General features: G+C 44.2%; 1 protein-coding gene across 14 annotated transcripts in view; it reads left to right on the top strand.

Annotated features, from left to right (window-relative positions):
* LOC119551839 (tight junction protein ZO-1) overlaps positions 1-15,117 on the top strand; it is a 90,435-nt gene extending 75,318 nt beyond the window's left edge. For 5 of the 14 annotated variants that reach the window (XM_037861414.1, XM_037861430.1, XM_037861436.1 and 2 more), the window contains 11 exons: positions 1,178-2,740; positions 2,806-3,409; positions 6,390-6,623; positions 6,961-7,568; positions 7,639-7,787; positions 7,853-7,952; positions 8,976-9,216; positions 9,283-9,574; positions 9,998-10,130; positions 11,455-13,631; positions 14,211-15,117. In XM_037861414.1, the coding sequence (XP_037717342.1) occupies positions 1,178-2,740; positions 2,806-3,409; positions 6,390-6,623; positions 6,961-7,568; positions 7,639-7,787; positions 7,853-7,952; positions 8,976-9,216; positions 9,283-9,574; positions 9,998-10,130; positions 11,455-13,631; positions 14,211-14,434 (6,325 nt within the window). In that variant the 3' untranslated portion in view covers positions 14,435-15,117. Of the gene's footprint in view, positions 1-1,177; positions 2,741-2,805; positions 3,410-4,256; positions 6,624-6,960; positions 7,569-7,638; positions 7,788-7,852; positions 7,953-8,196; positions 8,759-8,975; positions 9,217-9,282; positions 9,575-9,997; positions 10,135-11,454; positions 13,632-14,210 lie in introns of those variants that run through there. The other 9 variants (XM_037861496.1, XM_037861504.1, XM_037861520.1 and 6 more) reach the window with 5 other exon arrangements.
* Positions 15,118-16,030: the final 913 nt, after the last annotated feature.

Below are 16,030 nucleotides of genomic sequence, written 5' to 3'. Positions count from 1 at the left end.
TTTTCTGAGTACATAAGTTGGTTTTCCCAACCTAGCTCATACCATTCCATGTCGCATTTTCCACATTTTTGGCCGGCTTAATTGTTAAGCCGCTCCGACCAGACTCAATGGTTCCATCGACGAACCGAAAGTAAAACCCGGCTCCGTTTGGCTCCGTTCGGCTGCCGCTTCTTTCTGCACTCGCAGACAACTTAATTATGGTTATTTTTCGCCTCAGACATGCAGTATAATTTCTATCATTAACCACTTTGTCTGCCGCGACGAGAGCAACACACACTTATATTGTACAATTGTATCTGGATCTAAAGTATAACATTCTTGTCGTTAATTCGTCATGTGCTATTTACTATTACATTTTTACTTTTCATTCCTCCACTTCTGTTGTGTTCCGTTCCAAGAACGGACCGTAATTGTTCAGGTCTGTACAAATAAACCAAGTGCCGAAGTACCGAACCAGAGATATTCCGAAGAAATCCACGGAAGCCGCTTAGCAGACGCCTCGGTTCTCGATTCTCGGCACTCGATTCTCGGCTCTATTACTTCCAGTCTAGTCATGCTGAAGAACTCAGACAATTGCCTGTTTATTAGCGTATGTCTTCAATCCAAGTCTAACCTGATTCCGTTTCGAGTTTCTGGGGGATTGAGACTGCGAAGTCCGATCTGTACCTGCCCGATCGCCTTGCACTCAATGATCCGAAACATTTGGTATCTTGAGCTAGAGGGGTTTTAAATATCATATGTGCTACTGTTTTAGATACCCCGTACTCAATACTGACATTGAGGGTCCAATTAAGGTTATCGAATCATTTTCAATTATTTTATTCAGGTCATTATGATAGTGCTTAATAGCTGATATGATAACCAGATCGACCTTCTAACCATTTTCCCTTCTAAGCATAGCCCAAATAAATAAATTAATATATTTCCTGGGTATTTCCAAGTTGGTACTCTGCACAGAATGCTTTTCTTAATTATGGCTGCAAGTCTAATGACTGTGTAAAAATGGACAAGGTCGTTTCTAATGACCTGCATATAAACAGAAACCTGTAGTTCTCTAGTTTGGTCACGATTCGGCCATTAGGGCAGGGTTTACGAGCTACCCGACAATTACAGAAGCACACCAAGTGATCCATTTTATCTGCCTGGCACTGAAACCATTTTTTGTACCTCTTTGCAGAGTCAACGATCGTATAATATCGGTGAACGGCGTCTCTCTGGAGAACGTGGAGTATGCGACGGCGGTGCAGGTGCTTCGGGATAGTGGCAACACGGTCCAACTGGTGGTCAAGCGTCGCGTGCCCCTGAATCCCATAAATCCTGGCGGAGCAGTGCAGCATCAGCATTCGCACAGCCTGAGCTCGGTGGGTCTGGTGGCCAATGGAAGTGGAGGAGTTCCTCCAACACCCATGACCAACCTGAGCCAGCCCAACTCCCTCAACTCCTCGCTGGTACAGAATGCCAGTGGAGGGCAGCCCATCAAGGTGACCCTGACGAAAGGGGGCAAAAAAGACGACTATGGAGTGGTTCTTGGCTGCAGGCTGTTCGTCAAGGAGATCTCCTCCAAGGCCCGCGAGCAGCTGAATGCCAATGGTTATAGTCTACAGGAGGGCGACATCATCACCCGCATCCACAACACCAACTGCGGCGATACGATGAGTCTCAAGGAGGCCAAAAAGATTATCGATGGCTGCAAGGAACGATTGAATCTAGTGGTTCTGCGGGATATCACCAACCAGGCAGCTGTGAGCCAACTGAATCTCAACAATTCGGCCAGCCACCAGGCGTCGGGAAACATATACGCCAGTCATCAGCCTCAGGTATCCGGATGCAGTAGCAGTAACAACAATCTAGAGGATCCCTATCTGCCCGGCGGAGCCAGTTATTCCTCCCAGAATCTGTACGTGCAGCCTCCCACTCGCACCTCCAATGTTCCGAATATGAATGGCAATGGGCTGAACGAGGAGAAGAGTAATCTCACACCGCGGGGTCGCTCCCGGGGACCCATCATGGATGGGGTATCCCTACAGCAGCTGGATAGACCCGTCACCCCAACAAGGGGCAGAAGTGCCGGCATCGACGAACCGCCACGCCCACCACCACCCAGAGGATCGAGCGGTGGAGCTGCCCAAGAGGATTTCTACAGCTCCCGGAGGCAACTCTACGAGGAACGTCAGAGTGCCGAGCCGAGATTCATTTCCTTCCAGAAGGAGGGAAGCGTGGGCATCCGGCTAACCGGTGGCAATGAGGCCGGCATCTTTGTGACTGCCGTTCAACCAGGATCACCAGCCTCCCTGCAGGGTCTTATGCCTGGCGACAAGATCCTCAAGGTCAACGACATGGACATGAACGGAGTGACGCGGGAGGAGGCAGTCCTCTTTCTGCTCAGCCTGCAAGATCGCATCGATCTGATTGTGCAGTACTGCAAGGAGGAGTACGATGAGGTGGTGACCAACCAACGCGGCGACTCCTTCCACATCAAGACGCACTTCCACTGCGATAATCCTTCCAAGGGCGAGATGGCCTTCAAGGCAGGTGATGTTTTCCGGGTGATCGACACCCTGCACAATGGGGTGGTTGGCTCCTGGCAGGTGCTCAAGATCGGTCGTGGTCACCAGGAGATGCAGCGCGGCGTGATACCGAACAAATCGAGGGCCGAGGAACTGGCCACTGCCCAGTTCAATGCCACCAAGAAGGAGATGAATGCCAACGAGTCAAGAGGCAACTTCTTCAGGAGACGAAGGTGGGTTTAATAAATTATTATATAAAAGTTTATTCCTAAAATAACCTTTACTTTTTAACCGACAGATCGACGCACCGCCGCTCGAAGAGTCTGTCCCGCGAGAACTGGGACGATGTGGTCTTCTCCGACAGCATTTCCAAATTCCCCGCCTACGAGCGTGTCGTCCTGCGTCATCCTGGTTTTGTGCGACCCGTGGTGCTCTTTGGACCCGTTTCCGATTTGGCCCGCGAGCGTTTGGCCAAGGACTTCCCCGACAAATTCTCAACTCCTCTGCAGGATGACGACAAGTCCGCGGGAACTGCTAGTAGTGGAAAGTGCCGAATTGTACGACTGTCGAACATACGCGATGTGATGGATCGAGGAAAGCATGCCCTCTTGGATATCACCCCCAATGCGGTGGATCGCCTCAACTACGCCCAGTTCTATCCGGTGGTCATCTTCCTGAAGACGGACAGCAAGCACATGATCAAGCAGCTGCGCCACGGACTCCCGAAGGCGGCCCACAAGAGCTCCAAGAAGCTGCTGGAGCAGTGCCAGAAACTGGAGCGCGTCTGGTCGCACATCTTCAGCACCCAGATCGCGTTGAGCGACGAAGAGTCCTGGTACCGAAAGTTGCGCGATTCGATCGATCTGCAGCAGAGCGGCGCCGTGTGGATGTCCGAGTCCAAGGTGAGTTCTTCGTCCTGTCCAGATCTCAAGTCCATTCTAGTTGTTGTCTGCGTATTGTCCAATGTAGTTAGTCCTTAAGTTCTAATTGAAACCCTAAGCATCTCGTGGATGTCGTGATTCCATTTGATAACTTCGTAATATCTAACGATGTCCTAACTGTCCAAAAAGGTGATGGGAAAGTACAGTTTTCGGAACAGTATTATATAGTATAGGGGAGATTTAGGATTTGTATTTAAAATGGGATTCGTTTCTTTAAATGTTGTTAGTACTCTTAAAAAGATTTGATTTCAAGGTCATAAGATATGAAATAACTTCTCTTGGAACTAAAAAGCTTTAATAAATTGATATACATTTAAAGGTCTAATTAGTTAAGTAACTCCAAACAACACATAAACGTTTTTATATTTACCAAAATAATTTTAGTTTGTAACTTGCGAGAATGCCTTTTGATAGTAATTCAAAAACCAGTTTGAGTTACATTTTCCCCTTTTAAAACTTAAAATTACTTAGCACATTTTGAGGTCAATTAGCATAGCAACACTATAACCTACCAATAAATACCTACTTTCTTATTAAGTCAAGACGACAGCTTTAGAAAAAAGAATGTTTTAGTTATACCAAAGATTTCCCAGCCCAGTAATTTAATTCCCAATTATCTTGAACTAATTTTAAAACCCCTATAACTCTATAATTTCTACAAATGGTAATGGTCAATATTCTAATTTATACTTTCGAAACTTTTTCTTATTCGTTTTTTAAAACACACAACCACACACACACACATGAACTTACAAACATGCCCATGATTGTTGTCGACAAATCGTAAAAAATATAAACATATTAACAGTTCCCCGATTCCCCCACCGAAATGTTATTCCCCCCCTACATCGCCCAGCCCTGCAAATTGGCTTGCTGCCGTCCCATTTCATCGACCTCAGTGCCACGCTACTCGCAGAATCTCAATCTTAACCAGAATCCGAGTAAACCGTATTCGCTAACCCAGGGCCAGGCCAACACCCCTCCGCCGCCACGCCCCCCGCCCGTGGGCTATGCCCACAGCCAGAGTTTGGCCGAAAAACCCCGAGATAGGAGGTCCTATACCATGGTTCCGATCATAAAGCCCGCCTCTTCGATGCCCAGTGGCCTGGCACCGCCCGTAGATCCTGCTCCCATAATGCCACTGGAGGATAGTAACGATTCCCAGTACCATAGTTCTCAGCCAAATCTAATGAGTCAGAGCTTTTTGAACTCCAATCTAAATGGGGGCAGTACGACGAATCACTCGAACTTGGCGAGGGGCTTTCAACCCGGACCAGCTGCACAGGTCGGCCGCTATGGATTGCGAACCAATGCCCAGGTGGAACGTAGGACCACGCCCTACTACTACCACGAGCTGCTGCTGCAGAAGAATCTCTTCGACTCCAGTCTGAATCTTCTGCCCCAGCAGCAAGGTCAGCAGTCGGATCAGGCCAAGAGCAAGAACAGCAATCTGCAGCTGGAGCAGCAGCAGCAGCAGCAGCAGCATCTTGTGGATGCATCGAATACAGGCAAAAGGGCACCGATGGCCAAGCCACAGCAGCGATTCATTAGCAATGGTCAGGGTAGATCCAATTACTCCTCCTCCTCGGGATCACTTAGCAATCTTCTCGGCAATGGCAATGGGTTCAGCAATGGTCATGAGAGCAGTGATGGCACTTTGGCGGATGAGGGCAGCTTTTCGCTGGCCTTCAATAATCTCACCAATCAAATTGCCAGTCTCAATAATTCAAGTAGCCTAAACAATAATCAATGTAGTACTATTAGTAGCAGCAACAACAACAACAACAACAACAACCACAACAACAGCAACATTAATAATAATAACAATATAAGCCATGTTAATAATGCTGATTCCAACAACAATGTTGGCCAAATTAACGAATGCATTGCATGAGAATCGGTGTTAATTTAGTTGAAAGGGTTCAGGGAATGATTTTGGAGTTGTCTATATCATTCCCATTGGGACACAAAACTTTTCAACTGAATCTCTCTATCCTACCCAAACCAAACCCATTCTGTGTGTAATAATCGCATGTAGTTCTTCGTACTAAATTATTCATAAGACCCAAAACTCCTCATGTAGCATGATCAAGAACAATAATATTGTGTGTAGACCGCTACTCAACAAATATGTACATATAAATGTGTGTAATTGTGAAGCTAAAAGCATGTAGAGAGATCATGATTACCATATAACCCTCGATTAAGAAATTGTCATTTCAACGGGAAAGATGAAAGTATAAAACTTATTCTCTGCATTTCTTACACTTTTAAATACATTTTTATCTTTAAACATTTCCACTTTCTACGCCCAATGGAATGACAGTTTTTGTACCTCCAATCCTCCAAATCTCACCATCAATATATCCAAAAATGAAATTCTATTTGACAAACATATTTAGGCTAAGTATATACGCAAAAATCGCCATACAAATTTTTGCCAATATTTTTATAAAGTTGCTAACTAAATGTTTTTCGTTTCATTTGTTTCTTTTATTTACATACCAAAAAAATACCAAAAATACATCATCATGGTCATTCCCCGCTTAATCACCCGTAAAACCCGATGCATATATTAAAACAAACACCACCAAAATAATCAAAATGTCCTCGTCCAAACTAAAAACCAAACAAAATATATATTCAAAATACCAAATATCTTGTGTTCGTCCACACATTACGTATCCAAATGCTTCGCAATCGAACGCCGTTCAATCAATCGCAACGAATCGAATCAATCAATCAATCAATCAATCAATCATGATTTTTAATGTTTCATATACGTTTCTTGTTGCTGTTCTTGCGTTTTATTTACTATCAAAACAAATGTTGGTTGCTCTCAACGCGCTAAATTTGACATTCGAAAATCAACGAAAAAACCGCTTAAATTCAATTAACGCTCTGCGCCTAATCCGCAAAATACCAAAAATCCGAACCCCAGCCCGTAGAATCCCTCTCCGACGATTTCCTATTCCCCATGACCACATCCCGACTCTCGTATGCATCAAGTCCCGAATCCGATTTGGAACTGAGTCCGGGCCCATCCGCATCATTGTCGCTTGGCAATTTGCCGCAGTTGGTTAAAGCGAGCTCAGATCCATCGATTGCCACTAATCAGGATAACTTGGATAGGGATAGAGACATAATTGGTGAAGGACTACCACCTCCATATACGGTAAGAGGTCGAAAAACCAAAACAAACCTAAGAAACAAACATGCGAAATCAACTCAAACTCAAACTAAGAAATAAACTTGGCATGCGCTTCCACTAAAAAAAAACAAATACAAAAGATAATCAAACCAAAATTTAAACATTTTTCAAGCGCCCTAATAAAATGCATTAAAATAACAAAGGTCAACAAAATCACTGGAAATTTTTATATGTTTTATATGAAATTGTTAAAAACAAATAGTTTCCAATAATAACTGGGTTTTGTTGACCTATTTAACCTATCTATTGACTAATCTATTTCGCCGCCCACTCACCACACCTTGCAATGCACCTGCCACAGGTACCCTATGACCATGGTGTCCCCGGGAATCCCAATCGCCGCCAGACCATGGACTCCAGCAAGTACAGCATCTACGGCACCAATGTGCCACCACAGCCGCAGCCACCAGGCGGCGGAGGAGGAGGAGGAGTAGATCCGGCTGCAGTGAGGCCGCAATCCCTATACGGGATCAATGCCCCTGATCTTCCGCCCCGCATCGATCGTCAGTCCAAGCCGGGGGATATCCCCCTGAACACCTCGGGTTCATCATCGCGAAATGGAACCCTGGGCCGAAGTGCCCAGGAGCGTCTGTTCGGCAAGGCTGTGGTGCAGGACGATGTCCAAGCGGAGTACATCACCCGAAATGCTCTGGTCGGTGCCGGAGCAGCTGAAACCCTGGATCGCCAGCAGCAGCAGCAGCAGCAAACTCATGCCTCCCTGGAGCGACAGGCACGTCTGAATGCCCAGCTGAAGGCCAACGGAGGAGGAGGAGGCACCGGAGGAGGTGCATCCACCTATGACAGTGTGTCCAGCTACGATTCGTACAACAATACACAAATGGCCATGCAGAACCTGGGCCGACTGGGTCCCAATGCACCCGACGATCTCAAATCAGTGCCAAATGCAAGGTGAGCCTGTTAATATCTATATATTATATTAAAAATATTTAATTTTTATTTATTTTATAAATTATTTCAGTGGTCGCCCCTTGCCTCCGGTGGGTCAGTCGCATGACTACGGCCGTACTCCCCATGATCATCGCAGTTTCGGAGGACCCAACGATCTGAACCGCCAGAGCAGTCCAGGCAGGCCGCACTATCATGAGATGAATGCGTCCCGTAATATTGGTAAGCTATTCTTTAAATCGCAGGAGAATTCTTATTTATAAAAATATAAATTATGTTCTTTTCAGATCCTCGTAATGGCACACCACAGCGTCCCTCAAATCTGGGTTTAGAAAGCAGCCCGCGAAAGCCTTTGGTGGAGACCAAAACGGATTACGGAAAATACAGGTATGAACGATAAAACCCAATTAATTGTTCAGGATACTCCCCCAGAAATTGTACATATCGCAAGGAACTGTTAAAAATATAAACCAACTACTTTACTTTCTCTTTTTCCTGCGTCGTCGTTATTATTCAACTCACTCGCATGCATTTGTCGACTGTGTCGTAAATATATTCTTTTGTATCTCTCTGAATATATGAATATAAAATATGAATAATTGTGTCCATGTATATGTCCCGGGTCCATTAGACGCTATCACCTCCATGCGCCCCATTTGCAGCACTTGCATTTGATGCACTCGCGCTCACCCCCCTCCTCGTTGTCGCTCTCACCTTCGCCCTCGTCCTTGCCCCTTCAACTGCCACCCCTACACCCCCTACCCATGCCCCTCCCCATGTCCTGCGGCCTTCAGCTGACCCAGCAGCAGCTGCTCCGCCTCTCCTCCGGCGGCTTCGATCGTCGTCCCATCGCTGCACCACGTCTGCATGCCCTGATGGCTCCACTGGCACCACTGCCACCTCCTGCCCTGATGTCCAGCGCCTCGGCCTACGACACTTTGGTCTAAGCAACGAAATCGAAAACGAACTTATTTAATAGATAAACTACGACTCTTTTTATATGCGAAAATGCACTAGAGAAATCCTTTGATTATTCCTTTTGATTCTCCCCAAAAAACAACATTCGAGATCTGTTTAAAACTATATTTTACTTTTCAAAAATATCTTGTGTATTGTATTAGCTCCAAACAACCATGTACATATATTTTGAGAGCCCAAACCCAAAGTGCAATAAATGATATTCACACCTGTTCGACCCAGACTTTTGAATGCCCGTCTTAGCACTTTGAATAACTTTCATATGTCTATCACACATGTCCTTATAATTACAAAAACTTTTTCTCTTTCTTGCTTATGTTTTGTGCTCGCCATCATCAACTGTTTAAACACAATATCACACTCCCACAACCACTGCCACCCATAACGCAACTATATCACCCGATCCACAATCCCGAAAACCACATGAATCAGTCGCAACAACTCTGTCACGCAAGCGGATTACACCAAGCTGCCGAAGACGGCGCCACATGGAGTGGTTCCACCTCCGAATGTGCCCAATGGTCAGAACCAGATGAATGGCAGCGGAACGCCCAGCAGCAATGGCAGTGGACCGTTTAAGCCGGTGCCACCGCCGAAACCCAAGAACTATAGGCCACCGGTGCAAAGTGGTGGCAGCAGTGGAAGCGGTGGCACCACTCCCTGGGAGAATGGGGTAAGTTTAATCTTTAGGTGATACCTTTTTTGAACCTTGAACTCATTTGGTAAATCTTCTTTTTAGGACTCCGGTTCCCCACGTTCCCCCAACGGCTTCTATTATCCACCAACGCCCTCGCATCATCACTACGGCCAGCAGGCGACTCCGGGTTCACCCAGCAATGGACACATGCAACCACCGCCACCGCAGCAGCAGCAACCCACTTATGGAGGAAGCAATGGCAACTACGGACAGGCTCCACCACCTCAACCATATCCGCAGGCCAATGGCTACAATGGCAACAGTCACCACTACAACGGGGGCAGTGGCACAGGACCCTATATAGCACCACATCGCGGCATGCCACCGCCAATAGGTGAGCTATATCCTCTTAAGTGTTTATTTGAAATACGAACGGGACATCACTAGTTAGAAGAAGTTCAATCCTAGAACAAACTTTTATATATTGCTTTTCTAACGGCCGATTTCTCAATGTCATGTTATCTTTTGTCATTGAATTAAATTGCTGTTTCAGAAAAATGTAATCTCTGAATGACTCAGATATAAATCGTTTAGATATGGTAACGTTTTTAGTTCCTAACCTAAACCTCACATTGAGAAAACGAATTTGTATTTTCAAACAATTTTACTCCATGTTAAGTTTTTAACATATAATCAACTGCAGCCTTAACCTGACATTGAGAAATCGATCCTAAAACTGTCTTAAAATTTCATTAAAAATATTCCCAAAATTCCAGAGATATCTTTTATAATACCCACCCTTTACAATTACCCATAGGAAACCTACCACCTCATACCCCTGAACGCCATGCCCTGGATTTGGCTGGAAGTCGGGAGCAGCGTGGTTCGGCCTTCGAACTTTATCGTAAACCGCAAATCGGAGCTGCCGCCGGGCACCATCACAACATGAGGTGAGTCCATGTCAGATACCCGTAGCCCCTGAATTTTCCATCCCCCTGATAAATCCATTGCTCCTCCAGGAGTATATCTTCCTTCCCAAACGATACAAAAAAAAATAATAAAACACACACACACGAAAAACATACAGAAATCTCTTTGATCCCCCTCAATTTTCAACATTTGTGTTAACGAAAAATGTTTTATATTCTTGTTAAATGCCATTTTTGTACTTTACAATACTCTATCAAAAACATCCAGTCAATCAGTCAGCCAAAACAATCAGTCAATCAATCAATCATTATGCCAATCTATTCATAATTTCATACGGTTGCTGGTCATTACAAATTATTCGATGCAAAAATTTCACGAAAAACGCACAACAATGAAAACAGATCGCATATATTACATAATTCAAATAATTATTGTATTTTGCAATAACCAAAATTATTAACCAAACCATAAATTAAAGCTTAACAAAATTTGTAAAAAGTTGAGCGCATCACGCACATAAAAAATGAAAACGAAAATAAAACATTTTTCGGGTTAACTTCTATTTGCCATTTTTTACTATACAGTACAGAGTCGTATCCACATTTCTCTATTCTTAAACTCAAACTCGTACTACTACTTATTATGATCATGCTTTTTAGCTGATTGTTCTTAAACAACTACTCTTAATAGATTTATCGGGTACTTAAAAAGTTAATCTTGAATCTAACTACGGTTTTGGGTAAAGTCAACTTTTTTAATTAAAAATAATAACTAACAAAAAACTACTTTAAACTAAAGTGTAAACAACTGGTAAATGGTATTTATTTTTCTCTACAGTTTTGGTTAATTTGCAAAGTATTTAAATATAATATAAGGTTATATTATACATATGCGCTTCTTGTGTGTCTTTGGCGAAAGTTTTGCAGGAATAAAATGCCAAGTTAGTCAGGGTTGTTCAATGTTTTACCTTCAGCATTCACATTATGAAAAGGAAGTAATTATTGGTTATTTAGCTTTGGCGCCACATTTCCTTGAAACAAATTGTATCCGAATGTACATTTTTGGTGTCACAGAAATGCCCTATATATATCTTCAAAACTTGAATACGATAAATTCCCCAAAAAGGTATATAAGCTATTTGAGTAAATTATTCTTAAAAAAAATTAAATATATTTGCGCATACTGTGCCACTTGGTAAAAATAGGTATTCGGTCTCGATCTTTTTGAATATATAAAGTAAGGATCGGAGTATTTGTACACCACACAAAATTCCCTAGATCGAACCCATTGAAAACCCCTTGCTAATTACACACAAAACTTCCGAATCATGCAACGAATCTTTAGCGAGATGGAGCCGTACGATGAGCGTTACGATGATTACTATAACATGCCACCTCCTGCCGCCCATCCTTCCCAAGGGCATCACATGCAGAGATCCCGGTCAGCGCCGCGTTATCCCCACGAGCGGCCTCCACAGGCCCAAGATCCCAACTATTACGGCCACTATGGAACCTCTAGAGGTCATAGTCAACCACGTCAGCAGTATCCCCAACATCACCAGCAGCAGCAGCCGCAGCCGCAGCAACAGCAGTATTACGATGACCGTGGCATGGAGATGGCTCCACCGCCACTGCCACCGCACAAGAAGAAGAAATCGGTGCTGAAGAGCCCGCTGGTGGCTCTGAAAAATGCCCTTCTCAAGAGCACGAGGCCCCTGAGGAGGATGAACAGCATGGTGGAGCCGGAGCGGAAGCCCAAGGGTCTGCGACGCCAGCAATCGATGTTGGAGAGGGGTGTGCAGAGACCATACTATCCGGATGAGTATCCCACCTATCCGGCTGGTGGCTTTGAGGAGCGTTCCCATGGCGGTCAAGGCATGATGCCACCCCATCCGCAGGATCCCTATTACCAAAGAGGTGGTCACTATCCGACGCAACAGCAGGAGATGATGAACAGCACATACCAGAATCTGGAGAGTGAGGATATCTATGGGAATATTGGGAACACTGTTCCTCGAATGCCGCATCACCAGGACAATGGTTACGGATATGACCAATATGATCTCTATGCGAATCGCGCCTGCATCGATCTCGAGAGAAGGCAGGCTGAGGCAGCTGCGGCTCCTGGTGGCCGGAATGGCAGAAGGATCGTAAGGCGTCACAGCACCACGACAGCGGATCGAGGAGGAAATCCAGGACCCGCGAGGAGACCAATGATCAGTCCCGGCTACGAACAAGATCCCCAGGAGGTCTATCAGACCCGCAACGGAGCCTATATGCTGCCCGATCAGCGAAGGGCGCCCAATTCCGAGGTGATGACCCGCCGGAGATTCTATCCGGGAGCGGCCAATGAGCAAGCCGAGGAAGAACCCCTCTACCAATCCCGTCGTGAAATGCAGCGGGAAATGCAGCGGAATCATCTGTACCAGTCGAAACGCGAAATGCAGGAGAGGATTAGCCAGGGCAAGAGGGACATGGAGCGGGAGTTTAGCCCGCAGAGCAGCAGCAGCCAGTCGGAGGCCTCCAATCCGGAGGCAATATACCAGAGTCGCAGGGAAGCTAAAGCCCAGCTGAGGGATCAGATCTATCAGACCAGACGGGAAGCCCTGGACAGCATGGCTGAACCGATTTATGTGTCCAAAAGGGATATGGGCAGACCGGCGCCCATTTACGAGTCCCGGGAGGAGAGTATCCTCCAGTCCAGAGAGAATGAGACAGATGAAAAAAAGGAGAAGGAAGGCAAAACAGAGCAGATCCAAGTGGAGATCAATGCTCAGCCAGAAGAGCAGGTGGAAGATTCCACCCTAAGTCGATCGGATCTGCAGAAATCTTCGGATACGGTGATAGAGAATCCGGCAAGGGCTCCTCTGGTTCAGGACGAGGTCGATGACGAGGAGGAGGATGAGGCTCAAGAGGATCAGGCTGAGAGTTCTGCGGAACAGACAGAGCATCCAACGGCTATTGAGAATAGCCAGCACAATGAGGGAATGCTGGCCAGTGAAACACACAATGAGTCGGATGATGTCTTTGAGGCAGCGGATCAGGTTCCTCCGCTGGCACCTCCGCCAGCTCCTATTCAACCACCGACCCCTCGATCCGGTAGAGCTCCCTTTCACATCTCAAACATCCTGAAGCGAACAGCTCCCCCGCCGAGTTCCCCCATCGGCGACAGCTGCACTTCCATCGAAACCCAGTACACATCCCAAGCCAGCCTGCCAGTGGGTCCACCCAATGCCACCAGTACTCCGTTCAGCAGTAGCATGTCCCTGCCCATTGCCGGACCAGTGAATAACGCTCCGCCGGCCAACGGAGGACCCTTTCCCACCCTGCCCCGTGAGCCCAGTACCTCCCGCGGATTCTTCGACTCCAACGGCGGCACTCTGGCGGATAAGCTGTGGCACGTCTCCCTGCAAATCCCGCCCGGAGCCATTCCGGCTGGAGTGCGTCAGGAGATCTACTTCACCGTGAGCGATCCCCGGATGGGACAAGCCGTCGGCGGTCCTCCGCTGGACATGGAAAATGGTTGGTCCCCCTTAGCAAACACACACACACTCTACTCCGTATTGTATCCATCCACCAAAAACCACCGCCACTACCACAAACCTCTTAAAAAAAACACGTGTCCACTGTCTTTGACTTTGTTTTTTGTTACAGCATTATTTAGTTTTTCTGTTTTTATCGTTTATCGTTTGTAAGCTTTTCCTAATGGTGGCTGGTGATTTGTCGTAGTTTAACCATTAGTTGTAGTTTTAATGTGATACTAACAAGTAGATGTGGCTTCTTGCATGTAATTTCATATACATTTTTATTAAAACCTATAATTTTGAACACTTTCCAGCATTTATTATTATTTAAAAGACCCATGAATACTAGTTTTATGTTTTCTATTTCTAAATATTCCTAAAGCCTTATTTTCAAAACCCTTTATATAATGTCTTTACAAAATAGCACAAATACTTCATGTTTCCCAACGAATGAATTCTATGCCTGTGCCCACTTACACTTCCTATAACACTCTCTAAAAAACACAACCCTAATTGCATTTAAATAAAAAATATAATCCATATCACCGACTAATTCTCGTATTATTTGCCCTCGTAGGTGAGACAATGCTGTCACCGCTGGTGATGTGCGGGCCGCAGGGCCTTGAGTTCCTCGTTCCGGTTACACTCAACATTCCGCACTGCGCCGGACGAACTGCCTCACTGGGACTGGCCCTCAAGGCGACCGACAGCGAGAAGAACCTGCACACCGAGTGGGACAACATCGATCTGCCCAGCAATGCCGCCGCCCACACAGTGTCCGTCAAGGTGGATCACTTCTAATCATTAAGATTCACAGCACTTCATATGCACTCATCCCCCAACTTGAACGATATACGCAATTGTAAATAGATCCATAATACCATAATATATAAAATGGGCACCATTGAGGCCGCAATTCCAGGGCAAGCGAAATGAGCTCAGCAAAGAGGTAGAGATAGGCATTGCTTATAATATATTTAATTTAATTCAATATTGTCTGTTAATTGTGCCTTTGAGTGATCGTTTGGCTCTGCCTTTGAACTATAATGTCGAGCTAGAAATTAATCAATCGAATGCAAAGGATATTTGTATAAAGCGACTAGATTTTAGTTTCATAAACAAATTATTTTGTATATTTTAAATCAACCAATTACTATGTATTTTATATATTTACATAATTTTAATGCATTTTAAATGATATATGTAACTATTTGACGTTTTATTAGATATTCGCATATTGTTTCGAACCCTCGATCCATTTCAATTGCATTCAAATTGTTAATTGCGCGCAAGTATTGCATGCAACAGTTATTATATATACCATAAACATTTATAAATCGTAGCGATATCCTTAGAGCCTATACACGCGCCTGTATAACCAGAAAGAAAATCATACTATACAAATATTTATACGCATTTTTGTATTAAAGATTATACACACGTGGAAAGTTTGGGAATAAATAAAAGAGCAACAATAATAATAACAATGTGAAATCATTTATTGGCATTATAAAGGTAGCGTATTGGAAGTTCTTCTTAAGATAGAGTTAACATAGCGCTAAATTTAATAAGGTTCTCATTAACTTGTTGCTTCTCAGAATTGATTTAATTTTCGGTGTTTAATATTATAAATATAATATTTCATGTTCATATGTACATTTTCTTAAACCTACTTATTTCCCTTTAAATTCTGTCATTATTTTGCCGCCATATTTGTCTTGCATTAAATCTAAATTATTATTATAATTTGCTAAACAATAATTCGACATATCAAAGCGTTGCGGATTTTCTTCCATTAGTTTGCACAAATCTTTTCCTAATGATGCAACAAACAAGTTATTATTTAAGTATATTAATTTTATCGAGGGACATTTTACAGAAAGAAAATTATAATAATGTTCATACATAAACCATTTCGACATTTCTAAAACGGTGACTCCAATATACAATGGTTTATCGTAGGTAATTTTAGTCTTTGCTGACATAATTGCAGCCAAATTATTGGGAAATATCTCAACGCCACGAAAATTATTTCTAGCAACTCGTTGTCTAAATCCCGGAGAATTCCGTCCTGACCGATAATGTGTCAATAGTACAACATCACAATGTTTTTCTACATTTTCTAATGACTTACCAAGGACAAAACTATTCATCGACCCAAAGAACTGCCTTTCAAACTCATTTTCAGACAATTTTATTTGCGATCTATTAAAATCAACATATGTTTTTAGCCAACTGGATTGATTAAAAGATAATACTCGGTGTATCTTCGATATTACCAGACCATTTTGTAAGCATAATTGCAGGTGTTTCAAATGAATAATATAGTTTTTTTTGTCACTGAAATCCGCTATCAGTATTTTATGATGTCCACCAGGAAGTGTTTGACTTTGAGGG

The sequence above is a fragment of the Drosophila subpulchrella genome, chromosome 3R, assembly GCF_014743375.2.
Source record: "Drosophila subpulchrella strain 33 F10 #4 breed RU33 chromosome 3R, RU_Dsub_v1.1 Primary Assembly, whole genome shotgun sequence".
NCBI lineage: Eukaryota > Metazoa > Arthropoda > Insecta > Diptera > Drosophilidae > Drosophila > Drosophila subpulchrella.
Note: the sequence above shows the minus strand (reverse complement) of the source record. Positions and strands in the feature narration are given on the sequence as shown.